The 23765-nt window shown below is 40.3% G+C and overlaps 1 protein-coding gene across 1 annotated transcript in view; it reads right to left on the bottom strand.

The window, feature by feature from the left end:
• The window catches only part of SYTL5 (synaptotagmin like 5), a 49392-nt gene that overhangs the window by 8348 nt on the left and 17279 nt on the right, over window positions 1–23765 (bottom strand). Inside the window, exons 3-12 of the mRNA XM_030233947.2 lie at window positions 20811–20923; window positions 19418–19547; window positions 17431–17556; window positions 14485–14614; window positions 12659–12788; window positions 10739–10845; window positions 6710–6802; window positions 2882–2947; window positions 1722–1900; window positions 482–584 (exon numbers count right to left, since the gene is read on the bottom strand). Coding sequence (XP_030089807.1) covers window positions 482–584; window positions 1722–1900; window positions 2882–2947; window positions 6710–6802; window positions 10739–10845; window positions 12659–12788; window positions 14485–14614; window positions 17431–17556; window positions 19418–19547; window positions 20811–20923 — 1177 coding nt within the window. The remainder of the gene's footprint in view (window positions 1–481; window positions 585–1721; window positions 1901–2881; window positions 2948–6709; window positions 6803–10738; window positions 10846–12658; window positions 12789–14484; window positions 14615–17430; window positions 17557–19417; window positions 19548–20810; window positions 20924–23765) is intronic.

Here is a 23765-nt window from a genome sequence, read left to right as displayed (position 1 = left end):
TTTTAAGAAGACAAATAGTGAAGCAGATGCTAACGTTTCTTATCAAAGTTAGTTCTGCTTTAGAAATAAGTTAAGCGTCCCAGAAGAATTCAGATCTTAATGCAAAATGTTATTTTCTCTTCTAAATCCGTTAGACAGGAAGTTCTAATCAGCTTTGTTTCAGCATCAGGCATATAAAACCTTTAAGGTGCTTTTAACAAATCTAAGCTCAGGCTAGATGGGAACATCAACAGTTTTGAAAGAGATCTATGGAAATTAATGGAATTTTTAACTAAAAAGGAAAGAACTAAACAAAACTTCCTCAATGCTGAAAGCCATAAATTGCAACTCATAGGTTTGCTAGATGCTTTTGCTTAAACACCTTCCCTTTTGAGGCATTTCTTCCAAGCTCTAATCCCTGTACTGGAACACAAATAGAAAACACCTGTGAGCACAAGTGAAACATTCATCAGAGCCTGAGAGAGAGAGAGACTCTTCTCACCTTCAGTGTCTCATTAAATTCCGGGTTGGTGCTGTTACTTTTGATTTTGGTTTTGCGCTTGCTTTGGCGGGACTTGTCGGGCAGGAGGTAAGCTTTGACATAGCTGCAGGGAAAGGAGCAGGGGTGAGCAAGGAGTAGCAAATGACCAGTTTGAGCAAAGGCCTGACACTGCTGCATCGGCAACACACATGAGGAAATCAATTTTTGCAGTATGAAGAGTGTAAATACACAGCAGAAGATATGCAAAACGTGGAGAGGTATGGCCCTTTCCTACAAACATGGTGGTGTAAATCAGATAAGATCAGAATAACAAAAGGCAGAGCTAAATTAATTTGTTTATCCTCAGAAATGGAACAAGCTTTCCTAACAATTTCCCTTTTGCCACATATGATTACCAACTGGTGACATATGACAAGATACACACTAAAACCACAAGATAATTAAAAACTTTGTCATTTATATACCACAGATCAATCCTGATTAGAGACATTCATTGTTACTTTCTGATGAGAGAGTTTACATATTTTACTGAAAACTATGATGAGAAACTTAGAAAACAGCTGGGGTGCTCAGCCTGGAGAAAAGGACTCAGGGGTGACCTTATCCCTCTCTACAACTCCCTGAAAGGTGGCTGCAGTCAGGTGGGGCTGGGCTCTTTCTCCAGGCAGCACTGACAGAGGACACAGTCTCCAGCTGTGCCAAGGGAAATATAGGTTGGATATTAGGAAGAAGTTTTTTACAGAAAGGGTGATAAAGTTCTGGAATGGTCTGCCCAGGGACGCAATGGAGTCACCATCCCTGGATGTGTTTAAAAACAGACTGGATGTGGCACTGGGTGCCAGGGTTTAGTTGAGGTGTTAGGGCTGGGTTGGACTTGATGATTTTGAACCCAGTGATTCTGTGAATTCTGTGAGAACATGGTACTTGCAAAGGGAGTATATGGGCCCATGAAAACAAAGTTATTTCCATTAATCCTTGCCTCCAGAACATCACTCCTCTCATATATTTCAGTTTTGGTTACAGAAGTAAAATAAACTCGATGCTGCCTGCCTATTCCTTCACACTTTTTTCCCTTGAAATGCCCTTCCCAAAGGGAACCTAAACCCAGCCAACCCCAAAATGCTGCTTGTACCAACTGGATCCTGTGAATTCCCAGGCTTGAGTCCCAAGCCCTGGTTAGAGCCAGGGTGGGATGTGCAGGGACAGCCCAGCAGAGCTGAAGGAAATTCTCAGTGCTTACGGGTCGGTCCTTTGCTTCCTCTCATCTGCAATGGCCAGGTTCCTGCAGCTCCTCACCAGGATGTTGAGGGCCCCTGTTTTGTAGATGTAGCTGATATTGAGGAGGATTTCCCCGCTGACCTTCACGTTGCCATAGTCACCAGTCTCACTGTAAACACTCACCATGCTGTTGATGCTCGTCTGGAGGGGAGCAGGAAAAGGGCTCAGAGGCTGAAACACTCTACTCATTCCCAAAGTCTGCTTCTTTTTTTTGTTTGTTTATTTTTTTTTTTTTCATAAATCTACAGCCTTGCAATATTGTCACAATTTTTAGGACTTGCTATGGAAACAGATATATCATAGAATAGAATTGCCATGATTTGACGTGAAGGGAATAAGAACTGTAGTTAATAGTAGTTTAAATGTCTTGACAGATGTTTTTCCATGCAAGAGTCAAACCTATTTATTAACGTGACTGAATCTAAATTACCACATTTTATTTAATGTATGAACTGAAGATCAGACAGGCTACATAATTTGGAAGCTCATGTAAGTTCCAAGCAGGAAAAAAAAAAGGAATTTAAAGGCCCCTTCTCTGGCTCAGCTGGTCACCTCATTTTTACTGAGTCTCATAAGACATCTGCTGACAAAGCCCTTGGGAAAACTCACAAGGGTGCTTCCCATAATGGAAATAGTATAAAACCATATTTATTTAAAGTGACACCTGTCTCTCATTAACAATTCCAAAAGGAGGAGCAAAATTCAACCCCTACCCCATTTCTGCATATTTTATAAAGTCAAAAAATTTTATCAATAGCACCAAAATTTTTTCTGCTGCAGCATAATGTATCATCCCTCAATCCCTCTTCCTTCACACTCATAAAATGCAGAGTACTGCTATGAGGATTCCCTCTTCCAAAAGTTTACACTTAGGAAAAAACTGAATATCTTTTAAAGAAAACTGGAGAAATATGCACACTGCCAGAACCAAAAGCATTTGAGAAATCTGGCATGCCTTTCCTTTTGAGTCATTGAATAAAATTGCTCCAAAACATATATAACCACCTAAATTCTGACTCACAGGAACCTTGCAAGACACCCAGGTACAGCCTTCAACAAAAAGGGAGAAAGGAGAGAGAAACCTTAAAAGTAAGCTAGAGCAGAGGATTCAGGAGAACTCACAGTGTCACCATCTGCTTCGGGAACATTTAAATATGTCCATTTTCTGTCAGAACCTTCTGGGGAGTTCTTTAAAGAAGGCAGTGCAAAAGATCAAGAGAAAAGAGCATTAGACTGCTGCAATAAGAAAGAGTAAGTGCAGTGAGAAAGCTTTGTCTATATGGAAAGGTAAAGGAAGTTTGTATTGCAAAGCCAAAGTGAGGAAGCAAGAAAAAGGTATCACCAAATCAGAGAAATGCTGTGTCCTCCATACACCCCAAGTATTGAAGGATGCATGGCTCAAAGGAATTACATAGAAATGAGGTCATCTCTGTATCAAAATAAACAAGTTATGCTTTAGAACAGTAGCTCAGCAGGTTGGGATTCACACTGGATTACATTGGATTTGTTCTCATTTGCATGTGCATTTCACTCCTCCCTGAAGCCAGTCAAAATCTGGGAATTCCTGTGTTTGCAGCATCAGTGCCTTTGTAAGAAAGGGCAGGTTCTCTGTGGAGTTCATAAGAACAGATCACAATTGCACTAAAATGTTGAAACATGTCACTCACGGGGGAAAAAAAAATGGTAATTCAATATTGGAGGGGACATTTTCCCTCCTCTGCTTGGCAGAGCAGGATCTCACCAACTGTGTCTTGATCCATCTCCAACCCTGCCAGCTGCAGGGAAGGGCACAGGCCTGGGAAAGGGCCACAGAAAGAATTGGTTTGTGACAAAAGCCAGCTCTCCAAGCAGCCTGCCCAAGGCCCTGCAGCACAGGAGGCTCAAGGGATAAACAGTTCTGTGTCAATGTGGTAAACAACAACAGACAGGAAAAAGTGTTATTTACAGAAGCAATTATTACCCATAAATTTAATTTTATTCCCCATGTAGGAAAAATAAACAGGAAAAAAAAAAGGTGGGTTTGATGTATTTATGCTGGCTGGATTTATCCTTAATTAAGAAAAAAAAAAGAAAGAAAGAAAAATGCTTGTGCTTTTAATCCTTTTAATAATTTTCTGAAATTTCATTAACTGATCTGGTTAAAATTACTGGAGAATAATCAACACATACCAAGCAATGTGACATATTTTCTCCAATTTCTAACATGCCTTGAGCTAAATTCCAGCCTTTACCATTTATACATTTCCATCTCTAAAATACGTAAAAATATATTTTTACACTGTTAGAGATTTAACCACTCCAGTATGTGCTAAAAATGCTTAAATTATCCCTGCAACAATTTGTATGCCCACTTCAGAAAAAAACCTCAAGGTTATACCAATAAAGGAGGTGGACGAGTTGTTTTCTACTCCAAACACTTCTCTCTCTAATCTAAATACTTTTTTCCTCAATCTTTATGAAAGCAGGCAGCAAGGGAGAAATGTCTGGGGTAAAAAAAAGCCATGATAGAGGGTCTGAAACAAATAGATGGCACCTGACCCTTGAATTTATGCAAACACAATTTCTGAATTCCTTGCCAAACATGAAGAATATTATACAAATTTAGTAAAATTTGATAAACTTCACTTTTTGCCCTCCACTCCCAGACTCTGTTCTGTAGAATTTACACTGGATATTGCATACACTAAATGTAAAATCCCAAAGAAAAATATTCATATTTCTGCTTAGTAAGTAGAAAACAACATATGAAGGACACAGAGTCTCATTTTGATACCTCACTAAGAATTATATTTGTTTTACATCATATCTTATTGCTGCAGTAAAGCACTGGAACATTTCAGTCTCACTGCTGTGGTGGGTCTTGACAGCACCACATAAATATGTGGAGGATGAAGGTTGAAGAGAAAACAAAATTTTTAAATGTTTAACACAGAACATGAAATAGCACTGGGAAAACACAAAATAAAAGACTAACAATGAGACACCCTTTCTCTTCAATGTCACTTTCCACTTCCATTTTTGCTCATTCAGGTTGCAGGCAGATTTCAAGTGTATTTTATCCTTTGTTATAGTTCTTTCATTTCCTCAAATATTCATTGTAAGACTAGCCATACTTATTTCAAATTCAAGAAAGAAAAGAAACAAAAAGGGAGGGACAGGAAAGGGAGGGAAGTGGAAGGGAAAGGGAAAGGGAAGGAAAAACATACAGTTATGAGTCTACTGTACATTAATAACATTATTTCAATGTGACTCAATAGTTAACAGTCATTTGACAGATTGATAAAAAATAAATTGTGCAAGAAGGCTCAAAGGCTTAAAACAATCAAAGTGAAGGTAAAAATATGATGGGAAAATGTTAGCAACACACTTAAGGGGAATAAAGAAATGAACCTGTAAAATTGCCCTTCTCTTGCAGGGAGAAGCTGCTGGCCATTCACAACTTTGCCATTAACATTGCATGCAGTGACATTAAAAAACATGTCATGGTGAATAAGGAGAAATGGGAGCATTGAGATGTGAGACTATCTCAAACCTACAGCCCTGGAAAAGCTGCACTTTGCTTAAGAGAAAGGTCAGAGGGAAATCTACAGCAAAGGACAAAACCCAGCCCATGGACTGCCTGAAGCACAGAGGGAAGCATCTCTAAATGCAGTTCCTTAATTGGAGAAAACACTCAAGCCCTGCACCCCTCCTATCAATATTCAGAGGAAATGAAAATCTGTCTATAAAATCCCTGGGACCAGCAAGCCCTGGAGGCTGTGGGTCACTGCCAGCCTGGGCTAAGTGGGTGTAATCAGCCCAGTGTGCCCAGGCTGCAGGGGCTCAGGCCTGATGTGGTGTGTCTGCTCCTGTGAACAGCAAAAAACAGAGGGGAAATAGTCTGGCACAGCCAGATCTAAGACATCCAAAAGCTCTGTGAGCTTAGGTTCAGCCAGCTCCATTTCTTTGGGACCAAGAGCTTGACTGGGGATTCCCTTGGCCTTGCTTGCACAGAGACTAATGGGGTGCAATCTAGAGAGGACAGCTCTTTGGTTATTGTCAAAGACAATCATTTTCTCCTCCCTTTTTGTATTCAAACTCGTCTTTCTTCATTCTCTTCAGCACTCACACACTCTACAGAGAGTTTGTTGCAGCTCTGTGCAGCCCAGAGCTATTCTCAGACACAAGTCATAAAGAAGAGTGGCCAGAGGGCTCTCTGAAGATATTACCAGTTGCCCACAGATCCCAAAAATGAGGTACACAGCAGATAGCAATAAACTAGGCATGTCAAAGGCTGCTTTTATTATCTATTTTCTTTCCCAGTGATTAACAGACTGCATAATCAACAGCAGAACCTTCTTATACCACTTTTGTTGCTACCATCAGGTGCACCTACCCCTTTATTGTCACCAACCTAATCCCCAAGCACCTCTCCCCAGCAGTGAAGGGAAACACTCTCCAGATGTGGGTGGCACAGGAGTCATGCCATGAAGAATGAGAGAAACTGAGCTGGGGGATGGACAATGATTCCATGGAAGGGGGATATGTGCAAACACAGACAAACGTTTGTGTCCCAAGAACCTAAAAGATCAGGGAGCAGTTTGAGAAGGAACCTCCCCCCACCCCACCTCCACAGCCTTCTCTTCGTTTCAATTTAATTAAGATCAAGTGCTGCTCTGGGAAGCTGAGCAGTCACACACTGCAAACACCTTTTGAAAATAACCCCAGCCTATGAGGAAGTCTGCTAATGAGTATGCAAAGTAGTTTTCTCTTTCCATGCCCTGCAGAGAACAGCATTTTAGCTTTGAGCATCATTAATAATATAATAGAAAGTCTATCTGAATGTTAAAAGATGTTTCTCAAGTGTAGAATGAAAGATGAATGTGATAAGAGAAATGAAATAAATTCCTTTCTGGGGGAAATATGGTCTTTTGTGGAAGGACAGTGAATGTTTTCTACCCAAGATCTTACTGTTGATAATCCACTTGTCATATGTCCATGCTTTCTTGGATAACAAGAGGCCACTATGTCATCAATATCTTCTTCTGTTTCATCCAGATAGCCCTAAATGACAAACAGGCATTTTAGTTGTTGTGTTCTGCACTGTATTTGCTCAGCCTCTGTCAATTTTGGTTCACAAGTTTTCCACTTTAGGAAGATGGAGCTGGATGCACTCAAATTCTGTTCTGTAAAGGAATTTTGGTTCAAATTTTCCAAATCTTTGCACAGAAACAGAGCATAAGGGGGAGAGACAGCTGTGGTTTCAGGATTCAGTTGTTAACGAACTGAAAATCTTCACACATACACTTCATGTCTTATATCAAGCCAGTTGATAAGCATTTTAAAATTAATTAAATTTCTGTATTGTATTATTAATACAAAGGTAGAAAATCAGTAATTGAACAGCTTCATATAGGTGTTTGACTTTTAATAAGCAAGACTGAAGTTTAACATCTTTAACCTATATACAGGAAAAATTGCTTATTTAAACACAGCAATGAAATAAAATCTAAACCAAATCTTTGGATGTGATTGATGATCCTAATGGGACTCTTAAATTTTACCTTAAATAACAGGAAAAAAGGCCAGCAGACAATTATAATCCTATTAGGCATAGCTTGGAAATCTCAGTGTTTCCCTAAGCCTTATGGTAGGCATATTATGAAAGACTTTGTTTTCAAATTCAATGGAAGTCAGAATTTCAAGCTCCTTACATCTGCTTTGCAGCTATAAAACCCCCACCTTTTGCCCCATCTCATTCTCTATTGCTTAGTTGCTCTCACTCTTTGAAGCTCACCAGAGAAATACTGTATTCAAATTCAAGAGTCTCAAAGACTTCTGTGCTAATCAGCAAAAACAGAACAGGCAGAAATGCTGCTGGAGAGTTGAACTCACAGTTTACATAAAAAAACTTGCAGCACATTTGCCATACTTTACATAAAACTGGCTGTTACATCTCTTCTCCTTTGCTCCAGTGACTGAACTGATATGAAAGCACCTAAAAGTGATTTTCCATTACTGCTTTCCAATTGTTACTGCATATGTAATATTGAGCAGAGGGAAATCAGAACAAGGTATCACCAAAATTTACATACTGAAGAAAACACTTAGACTTAATTTCATGTTCCTACCATGAGCTTGCTCTGCTGGTCTCTTCTTTCTAATATTTTGAAGGCACTGTTAGTGCCCGCCCCCCCCAAAAAAAAAAAAAAGGAAATATATAGGAAAAATATATATAGAGAGAGCTTAAGGAAATACCTTAAGCTAAATGAAAGGAAAAACCCTTGGAGACCTAGACACAACAGAGCAAACTACTTCAGGGAGACAGACAACTGAATCATTCAAAAGTAAAATCTCCCAGAAACCTGAAATAAACAAACAAAAAAACCCAACAAACCACTCCACCTGTAATTTCTATTCCCCTCATTAAGATCAGATGTCAGGTGATGTAGTCTAGTTTTAAAGTTGGAACAAGCATACAATTTTCTTACTTGCCTATGGAGCAGGAACAAGAAATTCTAAATGTGAAAAGCTCTTTCTGTTACATTGTTATATGCCTACCAGCGAACCCGAAAATAAACAATGCTACATTTTTACTGAAAAATAATTAAACAGTGTGGGGGGGAAAAAAGGAAACATTTTCAGATTGGGTGTTTCAGGTCCAGACCCTCATATTCTAGCATTGCTTCACCGAGTCCTAACAAGTGCTGAATCCCAATTTCTGCCTGCAAGCAGAAATCTGAAACTTAAAAAGAAAGGTTAATATTTACCTTTCTCTCTTAATTTATTTTACACCACAGGGATTACATGTCTCAGGCATTGCTACAGAATTGCAACTATGTAATTGGTTGCTACTATAAGCTTTTAAAGTTGGAGCTAGTAGGATATTAATCCCGTGGTCTCCAGTGGGGGCTACAAAATTCACATCATCCAATTACTCCTAAAAAAGCAGCTGAGCATGCGATGAAAACTACTTGGTCAGGAATTCAACACACATTTCCTCTCTGGAAATGTGCTCACATTTGAACCCAGCACTGGATTTAGCTGCTTCCCCATGCTCCTGGATAAATCTGTACCACACCATGTGGGGTTTGGAGCTTGTCCCTTTTCATTATCAAAAGCAATACTAAATTAGAGAAGCAAAACATCCATTCAGTTTTCCAGCTGATTTCTCTGTATGGGTAGTGGGTTTCCCTGACAAAGGTGGGGCCAAAGTAGCTAAAAGCCTTTTCCCATCCTTTCAGCTGATAAATTCCAGCAATCTGCATGTCCTGTTGACATGTGGCATCTCCCACAGAGCTGCTGTCAGCTCCCACCGCCCAGGAACAGGACCCTGAAGGACATCAGCTGGAGGAGAAGGAGGTGCAACTCCAGCTTTTTTCAGGCTGCAGGAGATGTTGTTAGCATCATCAGATACCTTTCTTCTTGTCTCTTACATCAAATAAACTAAATTCCAGCAGGAATACAGCTTTTATCTCAAACCACTGCATCCATAATGAATATGGGACAAGATTCTGAAGGACTCCTGTGAGACAAACTACCCTAAATGAATATGGTAACACAAAAGCTGATGAATGCAATCAATTCATTTCATAAGGCAGAGAAAGTGAGGATATGGGTAAAAACAGAGAACTGTGACTCCTGTTATGAATGAATTTTAAAGGGGAATTAGCCCCAGACTCCAGAGCAGCTAAATCAAGGTTGTGCCACAAGAGAGGTGTCCTCTGCTAGCAAAGAAGCTACAGAGTTGCAGAGATGCAATCTGAAACTTTATTCAGAGTCAGCAAGAAAGAAACACAAAACAAAATCTCTGATTAAGAAGAGAAAATTCAAACAGGGATCGGAAAACCTCTCTGGATTTGTCATCTCTGGCAGCTGCCTCAGAGAAATATCTAAGTTGTCTCAGTCAATTAGAGCACAGAACAGATATAGAAAATATAAAGTCTGCATCTTTTTATTTTGTGCTTTTCTTCTGCATTATTTTCAAGCTTCTTAATAAAGAACACATCCTTTTTCTTTATTCCAACTTTAAAATAAACCACTTATTTTTGAAGTTTTTCTTCCCCCAGCACCTGACACACAGGAAGTTCTTTTGTTAATTCCTCAAAGATTAACCCAAAGCAATGCTGCAGGCACATTCTCTGGCTGCTACTAATCCAAGAAAAGATGGAAATTCCATCACATGGTTTTCCACCAAGGCTCAAATTTCAACACCTCAGGAAGGGGAGACATCTGCCATGGCCAATGCTCTTCTGGAAAGAGCAGATGGAAGGGTGGGACTATGACATCAGGCAAAATGCATCAGCTACCAACACACATTTGGAAACTTTAGAATAAACTGTGATTAGATTAAGAATTATTTAAATAACATTTTCCCCCCTCATGCATGATTAAAAAGCTTGGATGTTCTTTTATAGCACGGATGCACATCTGCAGATTGCCTATCTTGGATATGTGCATGAGGGGAGATGGAAGTTGTGAATCACTTCAGGAAAAGCAGCCCAGAGAATACACAAAAAAAGGCATGGAGATCTATGGAAGAGTCACCAGGAAGATGAGGCAAACAACTTTGCCAGAAGAGAAAGTTGGATTTTCCTGCTAAAAATACAGAAAAATGGAAAACCAAATCAGACAGAAGTTAAAGCCTTTAAACTATGAACTTTTTCAGCATCAAAATTAAAACTTATGCAAATATGAATTAACAGAATTTTGGAGCATGTGCCATTTAGGGCCTGAAATTTATTTTCAGGCTAGTTTTCTTTCATCTGTGAACTCTAACAGCCAGCAAATTAACAACAAATTGGAACCATGACTGTTCATTGAAATCACTCTACAGCAAACATACTCAGAGGATAACACTATTAAAAAACTCATTAAATATCCCTGGAAGAATGTCCTGCCTTACCCACATTTTATATAGATACACATACAGTCCTGATTTCGTTGGTCCAAACAAACAGAATTTCCACCAGATGAACATTTCCCATATTTATAACTCACCAGTTCCTGATCTAAGGCACTAGGTACAGATTTGCTTCTTATGCTCAGGGTATCCTCATTTCCTTCAGAGAAAGATTCACTCAAATCTATCTCAGATCTGCTACGGTCTGGGAAATAAAAACAATTTAAATGTTGGCTATAGTTTGTACAGAAATATTCCATGTCATCTTCCATGCAGGTATTGTCCCAACCCCAATAGATTTTTTAACAAAAAAAGTTAAAACAATATTTTAATTATCTGCCAAATTTATGGCAACTGAACATCACTATGATAAATGGAGAAAGAGATATGCTTTCTGATGCTGCTCAGCCTTCTGGGCAATAATTATACCCCTGTACTATTTATTTATCTACTCTGAATGTCTTCTCTGGATGATACTATGGATCATCAAGGTTTTGACTTTCTCTGGTAGGCCTGCAAACCTGGAATGTTGCAAAACCCACTGTCCAAGTGTTCACAGTGATTGCCACATCTACCACCACCACTAAAATCTCCCCAGAATCTGCAACAGAATCAAGCACCTGGAGATACAGATGGAAGTAGGAAGTACTTTTGTCATTAGCAGTGTTCCTGGTGCAGGAATTAGGAGGAAATAAAAAGTTTCAAGAGCTCCAGCAGTTTCTCTCAGTCCTACAGATCTCTCATCCACTCTATAGCATAAGACATTGAAAATCTTTCTCCAAGGCCTCTTAGTCCACCCCATGGAAGTCTTTTCTGTGACTGTTTCAGTATATTTGGAAAGAGAAGAGGGGGAAGAGAGTACTTTTAGATCCTGCAGGTTGGAATTTGAAAGGTTTTTAACTGTTCATCTTCTACCAGCTCTACAGCTGATGTGGCAGGAAAGGTCACTCTCCTGAGCTTAATGTCCTTTGAGTTTTGCCAAAGAGATAAATGCAGAGTCTGAGGCCTGTTCCCAAGTTTCCTGTAGTTTTGCTCAGCATCCATCTGCTTTGGTAACAGGAGCTCAGTTCTTATCTACCAGGAAAGCTTCTATTTTGTAAGGCAGCAGGAACAGGAGAATTTTTACTTCATAAGTAGCCATCTGTAACATCTCTGCCAGGAGCTGCACTGGACAATATTCCCAAGGAAACTCTGACACTTTCAAGCTGAAATGTCTGAGATAAAGAACATTGCCTCCTTGGATTAGCTCTGTGGGATGCACCTCTGGGTTTCTGCTTTGGGCTAAATCCAGCTGCAGTAGAGGGAGTCCTGCTGTGTTTCAGAGAGAAGCCTGTACACCCAGACCCACCCCATCAGCCCTGCAGGAGGCTGACTGAGTGCCTGGGGGAGGCAGAAGAGTGCAGGATGCTCCTGCTTCCCATTTCAGAGAGGAAAAAGAGGATTTCCATCCACTACTGCAGAGTGGCTGTGACAGCACCTTCCTGTGTGAGCCCTTTCTACCAACCAGCCTCCAATGAAATGAGGTAAATTACAGATGGATTGACTCGTTCAGAGCATCACATATAAAAATGAACAGACAAGAAGTGTGTGAGGGACTTGTTCTCTGACCACAAATTGTTTCCCAAATTTGCTTCTTGGCAAAGTGGGTGAAATGTAATGGCAGCAGCAAAGTAATATTATATGCAGGTAGTATTTCATACAGGGAGACACACAGAGAATGACTGAACAACATGCAGTTGTGAATGAAATCTTGTAACAACTCTAAGAGAATGTGATTTACCTAAAAATGATGTTGTACCAATGTTTCTGGGGTAAGGATTCCCATTTTTAATGTAAAACTTGTGAAGGGGTATGGACTTGATTAGTAAAAGGAAAGTGTTTTCAGAATGAACAAGTTTATGAAACTAACATTTGGTCTTTCAACATGTTTTAAGAACAAGAGGAAAGGAGTGACAAGAATGGGCATAATCCTGTGATAATAAAGGCTGCCAGAAAGAAGAAAAATACTTAATACTTGCCTGATGACAAAGATATCCTAGAAACTGCAATGGAAGGTGTTCCAGATGGTTTCCTGCAGTGCTTCTTTACTAAATCTTCAGGTACACTTTCACTTGCTGGAATAATCATGCCATTTTCCAAGCCTGTGTCCTGCCCAAGAGGAAAAATGCACAAACCATAAATACAAAATATAAGTTTATAAAAGCATAATTTCTATTAGATTCCAGAACCCCTTTAACATCCAGTCTATTACTGAATATATTTATATTCCAGTCTAATCTGCTTTGCTTAGCACTGATGATGCATAAAATTAGCACAAAGATGAAATTCTTGCTTACATTCTGAGTTTGCAGCTGAAGAATCAGAGTAAAGTATCAGGGAAAAGAAACACTCAAATCTATTAGAAGCTCACTCAGCTCAGAAATCAGGAAAAAAAAAGAAAGAAAAGACAAAACCTATGGGTTTTGTACTAGCATAATGATTTCAGCAAGAGCAAAACCAAATGCACCTGGACTAATCAAATGCACCTGGACTAATTAAATAATGCCAGTATCCTTGATATCATTATGACCTCTTGCTTACCTGTAAAAGAAAAGATAATAACGTAACTCCATCTAAATTAAATGGATTTTTCAAACAAATCTAATGCACTTGAAAACAAGTCAGTCAATGTGCTGACAAGAATATAAATGAAACAACTATTCATTTATTTACAGCTCCCAAAACTTCTCTTCATATACACTAACTTATTTTTTTATTAGGAAAGACAACATATTAGACCAAGTATCTGGAAGTTAGAAAGAAAATTGATGTGTTCAATAGGGCTCTGATCTAAGCACTGTTCTACCTTTTTTCCAAACTTTAATGGTAAATACCCCCAGAGGTCTAGCAGCATGTGAGAGGAATTGTTCTGATAACGTGTTTATCACACATTTTGTGTTATGGAATAATTTTTGCAAAGCCCAGTGTTGAAATCCAGAAAAAAACTAAAATCAGTTTGGCCTGATTTTCTGCAAGTGCTGGACTTGCAAAATTCCCCTTAGAAGTCAGTGGGAGAATGCTAGATTGTGCATGCTTGAAAGTCACATCCTTATTTTACAGCACTTACTCAAGGCTCCAAAGTGCCAAAAAATGCTTATTCCCATCCCTTGTGCCTCCCAGCTCAGAATCTGTAACTCATTAGCTAATGCTGGACATCCACAGCAATTTTTAGGCAAAAGAGAAACGCCTGCCAAACCAAAAAATACATCACTGATAAGAGCACAAGGAGCTCTGCTGTGGCAGGGATCTCCACAGCAGAACTGAGGCAGAAATCAGACTTTCTCTGTCAGGCTCATCCTTATCGATGCAGGGTCAACCCCAGCCAGAGGAATAAGGTGCAATGACTCCATGATTTCAGAAGGCTCAACAATTGCTTTATTAAGCTATACTATATTCTTCTACATGCTATACTACACTAAAACTCTACTACTAACGTACTAAAGAAAAACCCGTGACCTTTTCAGACAGTCATGACACAGCATTGACCTAACTGGTCAATCAGTCCAAACAACCATCAGCAGAGTCCAATTAACAAATCCCTTTTGGTGAACAATCTCCATAACACATTCCACACCTGCCAAACAGCAGGTGCAGCCAATAGAGATAAGAATTGTTTTCTCTTCTCTCTCTGAGCTTTCTCACTGCCTTCCCCAGGAAAAATCCTGGGATAGAGAACTACATCTCTCTCTATTCAAAGACTGTGTGGATAGCACACGCCCTTGCTGTGCTGCAAACCAAGCTCCCAGGGCAGATCCAGCCCAGTGCCCCCGTTTGGTGCCCGGAGCCAGCCCAGCGCTGCCCTTACCCCGCTGCAATCCGCGGTCATGCTGCGCTTGGGAGAGCGTGCCAGGGAAGCCTTGGCAGTGCTGCCTCTGCCCCTTGCATGTCCTGCAGCAGCCCCTGCGCTGCTGCTGCCCAGGGAGAGTGTGCTGCCTCTGCAGGGGAGACAGAGGAGGGAAGGGTTATTGCTCTGAGCAAAGCCAGGCAGCTCACTTAGCAAACCGCTGCAAGGAAAGTGCTGTGCTAGCTCTGTGACAGTAACAGGGCCCTGATGGGCTGGGGGATCACCTGGAAAGAAAAAACACAGGCAAAGGTGGATTAAGATTGCTTTACACATACAAGTCCTACAGGTATTGTCAGTGCTTCTAGCAGAACTGCAGATGGCCCAAATGGGCAGCTCTTGTCCAGGCTGCAGGAGCTGTGTTTGTCCCTGTCTGATCCACACTGCAATCACATCCAGCAGGAGGAGAGACAGCTCCTGCAGTCATTCCTACCAGGCTGTGCCACTGGTGTAAAGGGAAACTGCAGTAACATATCACCTCTGGACACTTCTACAGCCAATTTAATGCCAACACTATCTCCAGAAACTCTAAAATCCCTGTGTATCTGTCTCCATCCATCCATCCATCCATCCATCCATCCATCCATCCATCCATCCATCCATCCATCCATCCATCCATCCATCCATCTGTGTATCTATCTATCTATCTGCAGAAAAACACCCACTTGTTCATTGTCCTCTTTCTATGTGGCTTTTTGGTAATGTGTTTTTTTGGTGTCCAGTTATGGCTCTAGACACAAACCAGACTATTTCAAACAATGTAGAAGTTTAGGAAGGTTTGAAAAGGTCTTCTTGGAGATTTCACATTAGTAAAAGTGATAAAAAAATCATCTGTGACCAGAAAACCAGACCCTAGTTTCTGTCTAACATCACAACAGGTGAAAATTTTTCCACAGAACATTTTCTGTTAGAAAATGCTGGTAACCATGTGAACAACAAGGGTTAGAAAGGGTAATCTTTTGCACTTTTTAAACCTTTTTAAACAGCAAAAAATATTTTAAAATGTGTCTTTAGTTCTTATCTCAGTCTGCTACTAGAGAGAGATTTGACACAATTTATACATGTTAAGTAGACAAGAGAAAAATGGTTTTGTGACTATGCCAGGCTTCTCGTGGTAGAAGAGACCTGAGTGCAGTGGGGTGGAGTGCCTGTGTAAATGACCCTTTAATTCCCACACTATTTCTCCTAGAAGTATCCTGACCTGATGCAGCCTCCTATTCATTCAGCAGCAAAAATATTTACAGCATTCAGCAGCAAATGTTTTTGCTGGAATAGAAATAAACCAGGAGAAGGGGTGAATTCATGGCCTGGGTTTCCCTGTTCCCATCTCAATACATCTTCTCTTAAACAGAAATATTTAAAAATAACAAGAATTCCCTCTTGGCTTCCCTGCTGGTAGGTGAAATACTACCAATTTTGACAATGTTGCTCTGGGCTTTGACACAGGACACCAATTTCACTAGGTGAGAATGAGATGGCAAGTAGAGAAGAAGTTGTCATAATGACTCAATACCCCTAATTTAACAAGTCTTGCACTCTGTCTCTGGGAAACAGATAGAAAATTATTATTTATGTGAAAGTGAAGCAAGGCAATCAAACATAAAAGCTGTCTTCACTCCTAGATCTGTGCAGAGAGTCTATCAGGTGCTGAATTCCACTACCCAAACAAAATTATTTTGCTTCATTTATGGTTAAGTGCATGATAACTTTCTTGTAGTCTGGCACTCAAAAAGAGCTGCACAGACCTCTCACAAGCATCCCTTTGTCCTTATCCTGGTAAACTCTCAGAGAAAGCTACTAATATTGCATAACCTCAGCATTAAGCAGCACGGACACCAGATTCCTGAGGTTTTGTCTCTTAGATCCTTCACTCATGTCTATTCAATGAAAATGCAGAAAATGAGCAAAAATTCTAATTCTAGTCTCATAGAATTCAGGTATGAGTCTGCTGGGATAGAGAAGGTCTAATAAGCTTAGTGAAAAAAAAAAATTTGTGAACTGGAAGGATTAAATAAAACTAGCTTTTAAGCTGGATTGGCTGGTAGGTGCTGCAGTACCCAGTGTAAAATAAAAAGAAATCAAATTATCAACAAGAAATCAAGAAGACTGTCACCATCAGCATAAGGCATATTGCAGAAGATCTAGAAATTGGGATTTGAATTGTAGGTAACAAAGAGAATCAAGTTCTTGCTTGAACAAGAAGGTTTATCTATGTGCATACTAAATTCCATGATTTTACTTATCTTTTGTTCCTGCATATCTCTTTGGAAGCACTAGTTTAGAGACAGGAAATTGCTATTAGAACTTACAGCAAATTATTAATATTTTTTCAATTAAAATTGTAAAATTTCTAGGTGTGTGCACCTGAGAAAAGAATGTGGGCCTATATCCAGTGTAGGGTATCCAGCTGAACACGGGAACAGTGAGCTGTGTTTTGGTTTCATTTTGAAGGTAGGACATGACAGGAATGTTGCTCTTGGAATTTTATAATGCCATCAGAAGCACTGGCTAAGATCTCTTAAGCCCAGAAGAATGATAAAATAACTGGGACAATAGTCATGGAAAGAGAAGGGCACACAGCCTTTAAAGAAGAAAACATAAATTACAATCAATTAACATTTCATTAGTAAGGAAAACCAAAGAGCCTCAGTTCTGTAACATGAACACAACTCATCCATCAAAAGCCAGAAAACAAAACCAGCGTACTGACCTCGGTCACCAGCTGAACACGAGGAGAGTAAGACGAGTGGAGATAATTTTTTGGTTTTTTGGGTGGTTTTTGGTGTTTTCTGTTTGTTCTGTGAACATAAGCTCTGTTCCTCAGACAGCATGCAAAGAGACAGAGCAGCCCAGGGCTCTGGCACATGCCCCAGGTCGGTCCCAGCCGGGGCTGTCCCGGACTCTGCTCACCTCTCAGAGCTCAGATCTGATTTGCCTCCTCGCAGACCGGGGCTTTCAGCCTCTGAGCCTGTGCTCCTTTCACCTTCATCCTTTCCAAATGTGATTTCTCCTTTGGTAACTGCCCTGATAACCCTCCTGTAGACAACAGGGAATAAAAGATTTTCAAAGTTGTGATGCGCACAGTCCAGTAATTTCATTTAACCTACAGACAGCTCTGAATATAAAGGTCAACAGAGCACCAAGTCTGGCTATGAAACTGGTTCCTGGGGGAAAAACTGTATTTACTATAAACTGCATTTTAAGACACCAAAACACTAAATCATTCCTTCCATTTGAGCTTAGGACCAGAACTGCCCTTGTGAAAATTAATATTTTCTTTTTTTTTGGGGGGGGAGGGAGGATGTTTATAGTTAGCAAAGTATTTTTGACTAAGTGTGTGTATTTTCTCTAGAAAATTATGCTACATGTATTTTCTCTTTAAATATTTCTAGAATTATATGCATCAAATGCCCTTAACATGCCATTCCTAAAAAAACATAACATCACTCCCTTGTCCTACAAAACATGGCTTAATGGAACAGAAAGGAATGAAATGAAATTTTGCAAAGTGATGGTGTTCCTCATGACCTTACAAACCATAATAGACTGAAAAGTTATCCCATTACACTGTCAGTAGCAGCTGTCTCCAAAAGAGCCTTGCTAAAACAAATCCACTCATGAGATACATCCCACAGAATGTGAAACCTGAAGGAGGAGGAAGCAAGCAAGGAAGAGGAACAATAATAAAATATTTCTAAAAGAGGCCCCCAAATATATCAGAAAAGCAAGCCAAATTTTTGTAGGATTAGGTTTCTGTTGAGGGGAATGTCACCACCAAAAACACTTCTGTCCACAAACAGAAACAGAAGTACTAAAATTATTAATAATTATAAAAACAATTGTTTCTTGTGAGGAAATATGACTAATTGGTTTGCCTAAAGGATTTAAATGGAAGGAGGATTAGAAAAGTAAACTTTAATGCCATCTTGCTATAGCTAGCACTTAGTATGACTCAGAGGAAAATCTAGGTCTATTATAGAGGGTTCCTTAGGCTGGTTCTTTCTTCACCATAGTTTGAGAGGCCAGAGGCATTCTGATGCACTTTCTCCCTATATTAAAGAGAGATAAATCACTGGTGTTAATTTCAGGAGTCACTGGAGCAGGTAATTCCATGCTCATCTCTCCTTAGAAGTAAAAAAGCATGGAAAGCATCCACCTGCCTTATCTTTAGGATGCCTGATAAAAATATGCTCTTCCTTTCAACAGAAACAAAGTTTTAAATACCACTGAGGCTCCAGCCATGATATGAAATTCCATTCAGGTTTTCTTCCCACTCACCCAATAGCCTCCAGCTAGGTCCAGACACCACCTGTGCAACCACATAATCAATGCAGCTGCCTGAGTCCCCTGAGAGTGAATGACCCTAAAAGGGCAGAGCCAAACTGGGATTAAATCCTGCAGGATGAGCAGCAGCAGCTCTGTTTATTCACTGTCACACACTCACTCTTAGGCTGTACTTGCACAGCTGGAAGCTCCAAGGAAAACTTGTCTTGGGAGCCAAACTGACCAATGCACATAAAAACCAGCTCCTACAAATATTTTTTTTTTTTTTGCATTTTCTTCTCTGGCAAGCCTGCCTTTAAGGACACTCTGTGACTTCTGAGTAGAAACAAGAAAAATACAAAAGTAAAATTGTCTGTTTTTTCTGCTACCTTTACAGCTGAAGGATAATTACTGCTGCATTTTCCAGGAAACAGCAATCCAGTTATAGTAAGTATGCCTTTAAATGAAGTTTCTAATCCTGGGAAGTTTGAGGCTGATGTGGAAGACTGGAAAAACTCAAAAGAAAATCTATCGAACCATATCCAGCTGTTTTTAGATTTATCAGTTGTCAAAGAAAACCCCAAAACCCAGAAACCAAAACAAAACCCAACAACAACAAAACCAAAGGATTTACCCAATCTTTCTAGGTCTGCTAAAGACAGATTTGTGCCCATTTGTGGAGCAGACTGGTACATCTGGTTTTTCTTCTTTCTCCTGGTGTTGATTTTTGAATGTCCTTTCATCATCTGTATTGGAAACTGTGTCTGCAGAGGAGGGAGAAAGAAAATAAATAAAAAGTGAACTTCTGCACAAATTACACAGCACGTCAAACAACCTACAAAAACAGATAATGAAACAGCCTTGGGGGATCTTTGTAATAAAATAAAACTTTAGCTTGAGATGTTCCTCATTATCAGCTCTTGTCTTGAACTACACTTGCAGATTTTTCAGTGACAATATTTAATAACCAGAGGACCTGAAATTTAATTTTGAAATGTACAGGATCTTCTGTGTTGGATGAAAGAATGTTTTCATAATTAAAATGTTTGCTCATCTAGGAGCAAGGTATGGGAAAAATGGCTTAAATAGATTTTTCAATATATCTATCAAGTATTAAATAATGAAATACCCAATCTGACCACTGACATAATATCAAGAACTTACACACTTGCCAGCTTTACAGTTTCTGAAGCACAGTGATATTGGCAAGGTTTGTATTTTCCAAGGAGCAAGTTTGCACCATGAATTTTTTCCAGTGGCAGTAAACCAGTCCCGCCCCTTATAAGCTAAGGGATAAAACTGGGCATAAATGCTGCATCTGAAACAGACTACCCAACAACTTCTGTGTTCAGAGTGAAGGAGTTAAGTGAATAGAAACCATCAGCATTCAGGAAAAATTCCAATTTCTTACACCAGTGGTCCTGTAGTACCCTGCAAGGTACCAGGGCAGCTCACCCACACTGGGCTGTGCTTGGCCAAGACAGACAGACAATTTACTCTACCTAAAAGTACAGGTTCAGCTTGTTTGAGATACCTGGACAAAAGCAAAGTCTGAATACCAGGTAGCCTGGATATAGCTCATGATCCAGCAGACAGCACAGGAGCTCAAATTTACCTTTCTTCTTCAGTGTTGAAAAAGAAAATTTGAGTGATTTTTACACACCACTATCACAAATAAGAGAGCCAAAGTCAAAAAAAAAGACCAGGCTGAGATTTCTCCATACAGCCAAACTTCCTGGCAGAAAGTGAGAATGAATTTTCAGAGTCTCTGCTGGGCTTTACAGCTGACTAACACTGTCCACCTCTTTGAACAGTGAGCTTTTCAGCAGCTCCCTATCTCCATAGACAGACTTCTTCCATATAGGCCTTACCCTTCCTGAATATTAGTCACTCATAAATCATTGTATAGGCACACATAAAAAATTAAAAATACTGATTATATTTCAGTCAGGAATAAAGTCAAACACTCAAGAAACAAGGTTTTGAACATATAAAGCACAAGTAAATCTCACTCTTGAGGTCCCTACCTGGGAATTTGTGAAGGATTGACTGTCTGACAACATCAGTTCCAAAATTTGATTGTTTGAAGCGCTTTGCTCTCTCTTCAAAAAACCATTCTCCTGTCACTATCCGTAGCTCTCTGTAAGAGGAAGGTGAGAAAAGCCAGAAGCACACACACATTAACAAACTTGGCCAACCAAAGCTACTGCAGTTCATCAATCAGCTGCCACACTCACAAATTCTGGGCAGCATTTGCACAGTTCAAAATAAAGTGTAAAGAGATTGATTGTAGAGCTTGGAATAATAGGACACTTAGCAGAAAAATATCACCTTACTTTGTGAATGGAAAGCAATTTTTAGTAGATGGAAATTTACTTGGCAAAAAAGTGTCCAACCACGTTTACAAGATTTCTGTAAAATACACAGAACCTTCTGTCCTCCTAGACTTTTGTGAACTACTCAGTGTCACAGTTTCCAATATCTCCAAAATGACAAGAGACATGGAAAGAGCAACACTGGATTGAGGGAGAAAATCCCCACCAAAGCTCCTGCCAGATGAGTCAGCAGTTCATGGACCCTATGTGATTATACAGAGGTTGCTGCAAGTCCATATAGATCTTTCATTTCTAGTTTTATATGCTGACACTATTTGCAGTTTCTTCACATGGCAGCACTGCTGTGAAGTAGCTGTGTGCCAGCAGCTCAGAGCAATGAAAATTTGTCTTTGCTGCTGTTCTGGATAACACTGCTTTTTCTGGCCTCAAATTCTCTTACCTATGCTAGCAATTAAGAAAACCTGCACTGGCATTGCTGGGGTTTGTGCTGGGTGTATTTTCATGTTGGTTTTTTGCCTTTTCCTGAATCAGTTTCATTTTGGCACAGCACCACCCTTTCTACTGCCTCACTACACACACCTAATGGTAAAAGTTACTAATCATGAATGCTCTAATAAAAAGCAAATAAACAAACTAATAACCCCCAAATATTGAAAAGTGATTTAGCTCCAGACTAAATCAATTCCTGCTTACTGTTCAATAAAAAAAAAAAAATTCATACCTCTACTGGAAAAGAAATCATCCAGTCTCTTGGGCATGAAAATTACTACAGATGGATTTAGGGCACTGATCAATATCTTCACTATTAAGTTATTTCTGAGTCATGCCTGAATGCAGTCTTACTTGAGAAAATACTAAAAATTACAGAATAACATCCTGACATGGGTGAAAAGACCCAATATTATCAGTTTGTCCTAACCTGTTAATGAATCATGCATCTTTCATGACTCACTAAAAAAAAAAAAAAAAAAATTCAGAAAAATCAAAATCCCAAATACATGTCCACAAGCATAGAAATAGATTATTGCCTTATCTTGTTGTTGCAGACTCCCAGTGAAAAAGCCCTCCATAATTCATCATCACGATCCCTCAGTCATTGTGAAAGGTATTAAATAAAATCTTTATGCTTCAGCTGGGAATTTTTAAGTTGCTTCTGTTGGTTCCAAACAGTGAAAAGGATTCACATTGGAAACTATGCCTGGCCTGCTGGTGTAAAAAATGGGTTTTTTTCTCAGAATGTGTATTTTCACAATTCTCTAACAGCACACACTTCTCTCTGCAGTTATTTTATTGCAAGACTTATGGCATGTTTATTATTTTGTATCAAACCATAAACCTTCCAGACCTTTCACTACGCCTTCAAATTCCACTGCAATGTGAATGACATATCACATTGCAGCATGATCTATCCAGTAAATTAATTTTTTTCCTCAGTTGCTACTAAGTTTGACCACAAAACTCCACAAGTGCTGCTTTCCCCTTGGATGGAGATTTCACCCATCCCTGATATCTTACCAGAAATACTTCACTTGATCAAGGTCAGACAGAACACTGCCCACATCCTTATCCAGGGAAGCATCTTCCCCCTTCTCCAAGCTGTGACACCCTGAAGGGGCTGTGACCTTCCCCCAGGGCTCCAGCAGAGCTGGAGGCTGCTGCACACAGAGCTCCAGGCTTTTCCAGCCAAACCCTGCATTGTTTGCACACAGCCCTGACAGTGACACCCACCTGGGCTGCTCTGGTTCATGGAGGGGCAGCTCTTTGCCACAGAGCCCCTGGACAGCCATCCCCTGCATTTTCTGGCCAGATGTTACAGTGATGAGGGAAAGGAAACCTCTGGTGCCTCCTGCATCACAGGCACCCAGGGGCTTTCAGCCTGGCTGGAAGGGTGGCTGAGACCAGAGTGTGCTCGTTTCACTGTCCGCTAGTTTTGTGATCTGGTGTGAGATTTGAGCCTGCAATAGCAGGACAAAGAGCTCAGGGAGAGTCCTGGGGGCTGGAGAGACTGAAGGAGCTGCAGACAAGGGAAGGATGGTTGGGGCAGCTGTGGAAGGAGACCAGGATGGAAGTGGATGGAGCACTTTGGGCTGTGCAAGGAAGGATCAGCAGTGCTGTTACTGGTGGAGGCAGGTCCTCCCTCAGCATCCATCCCTGGGAGAGGGCCCTCCTCTCCTCCATTCCACTGTGGTATGGGACCTTAGAGCTCACCCTCAGACTCCCTCTCTGTGTCCCCACTCCATCCCACTCCATCCAAACAACCTCTGCTGCCTCTCTCTCTGGTAGGAAGGCAGCCTCAGGATGGGAAAGGCTGGCAGAGAAGAAGGAGAACTGTACAGAAGGGCTTTCCCTTCCTTTGCCATCCCTGTGTAACTACTGACCCAACACTCATCTTCCTCAAAACTTTGCAGGGAAGGGACAGATGAGTTTATCTGGGCAACAACAACTGATCCCTTTTTCTTCTGGCAAAGGATAACTAAGCAATCTACTTCTCTTAATAATCTCTGTTATCTGCAACCTGCCACTGTCAAACAGCTCCAAATTACACAGCTTGTGCCCTCCTGCTTAGCCAAGGATGTTCCTGGGCCTTGCTGGCAAACACAAATTGGGCCCCAAGGAAAGAGGAGGGTGCAAATCCCTTTTCCAGGG

Source organism: Serinus canaria, chromosome 1, assembly GCF_022539315.1.
Source record: "Serinus canaria isolate serCan28SL12 chromosome 1, serCan2020, whole genome shotgun sequence".
Taxonomy (NCBI): Eukaryota; Metazoa; Chordata; class Aves; order Passeriformes; family Fringillidae; genus Serinus; species Serinus canaria.
This window is presented reverse-complemented; position numbering and strand designations above follow the sequence as displayed.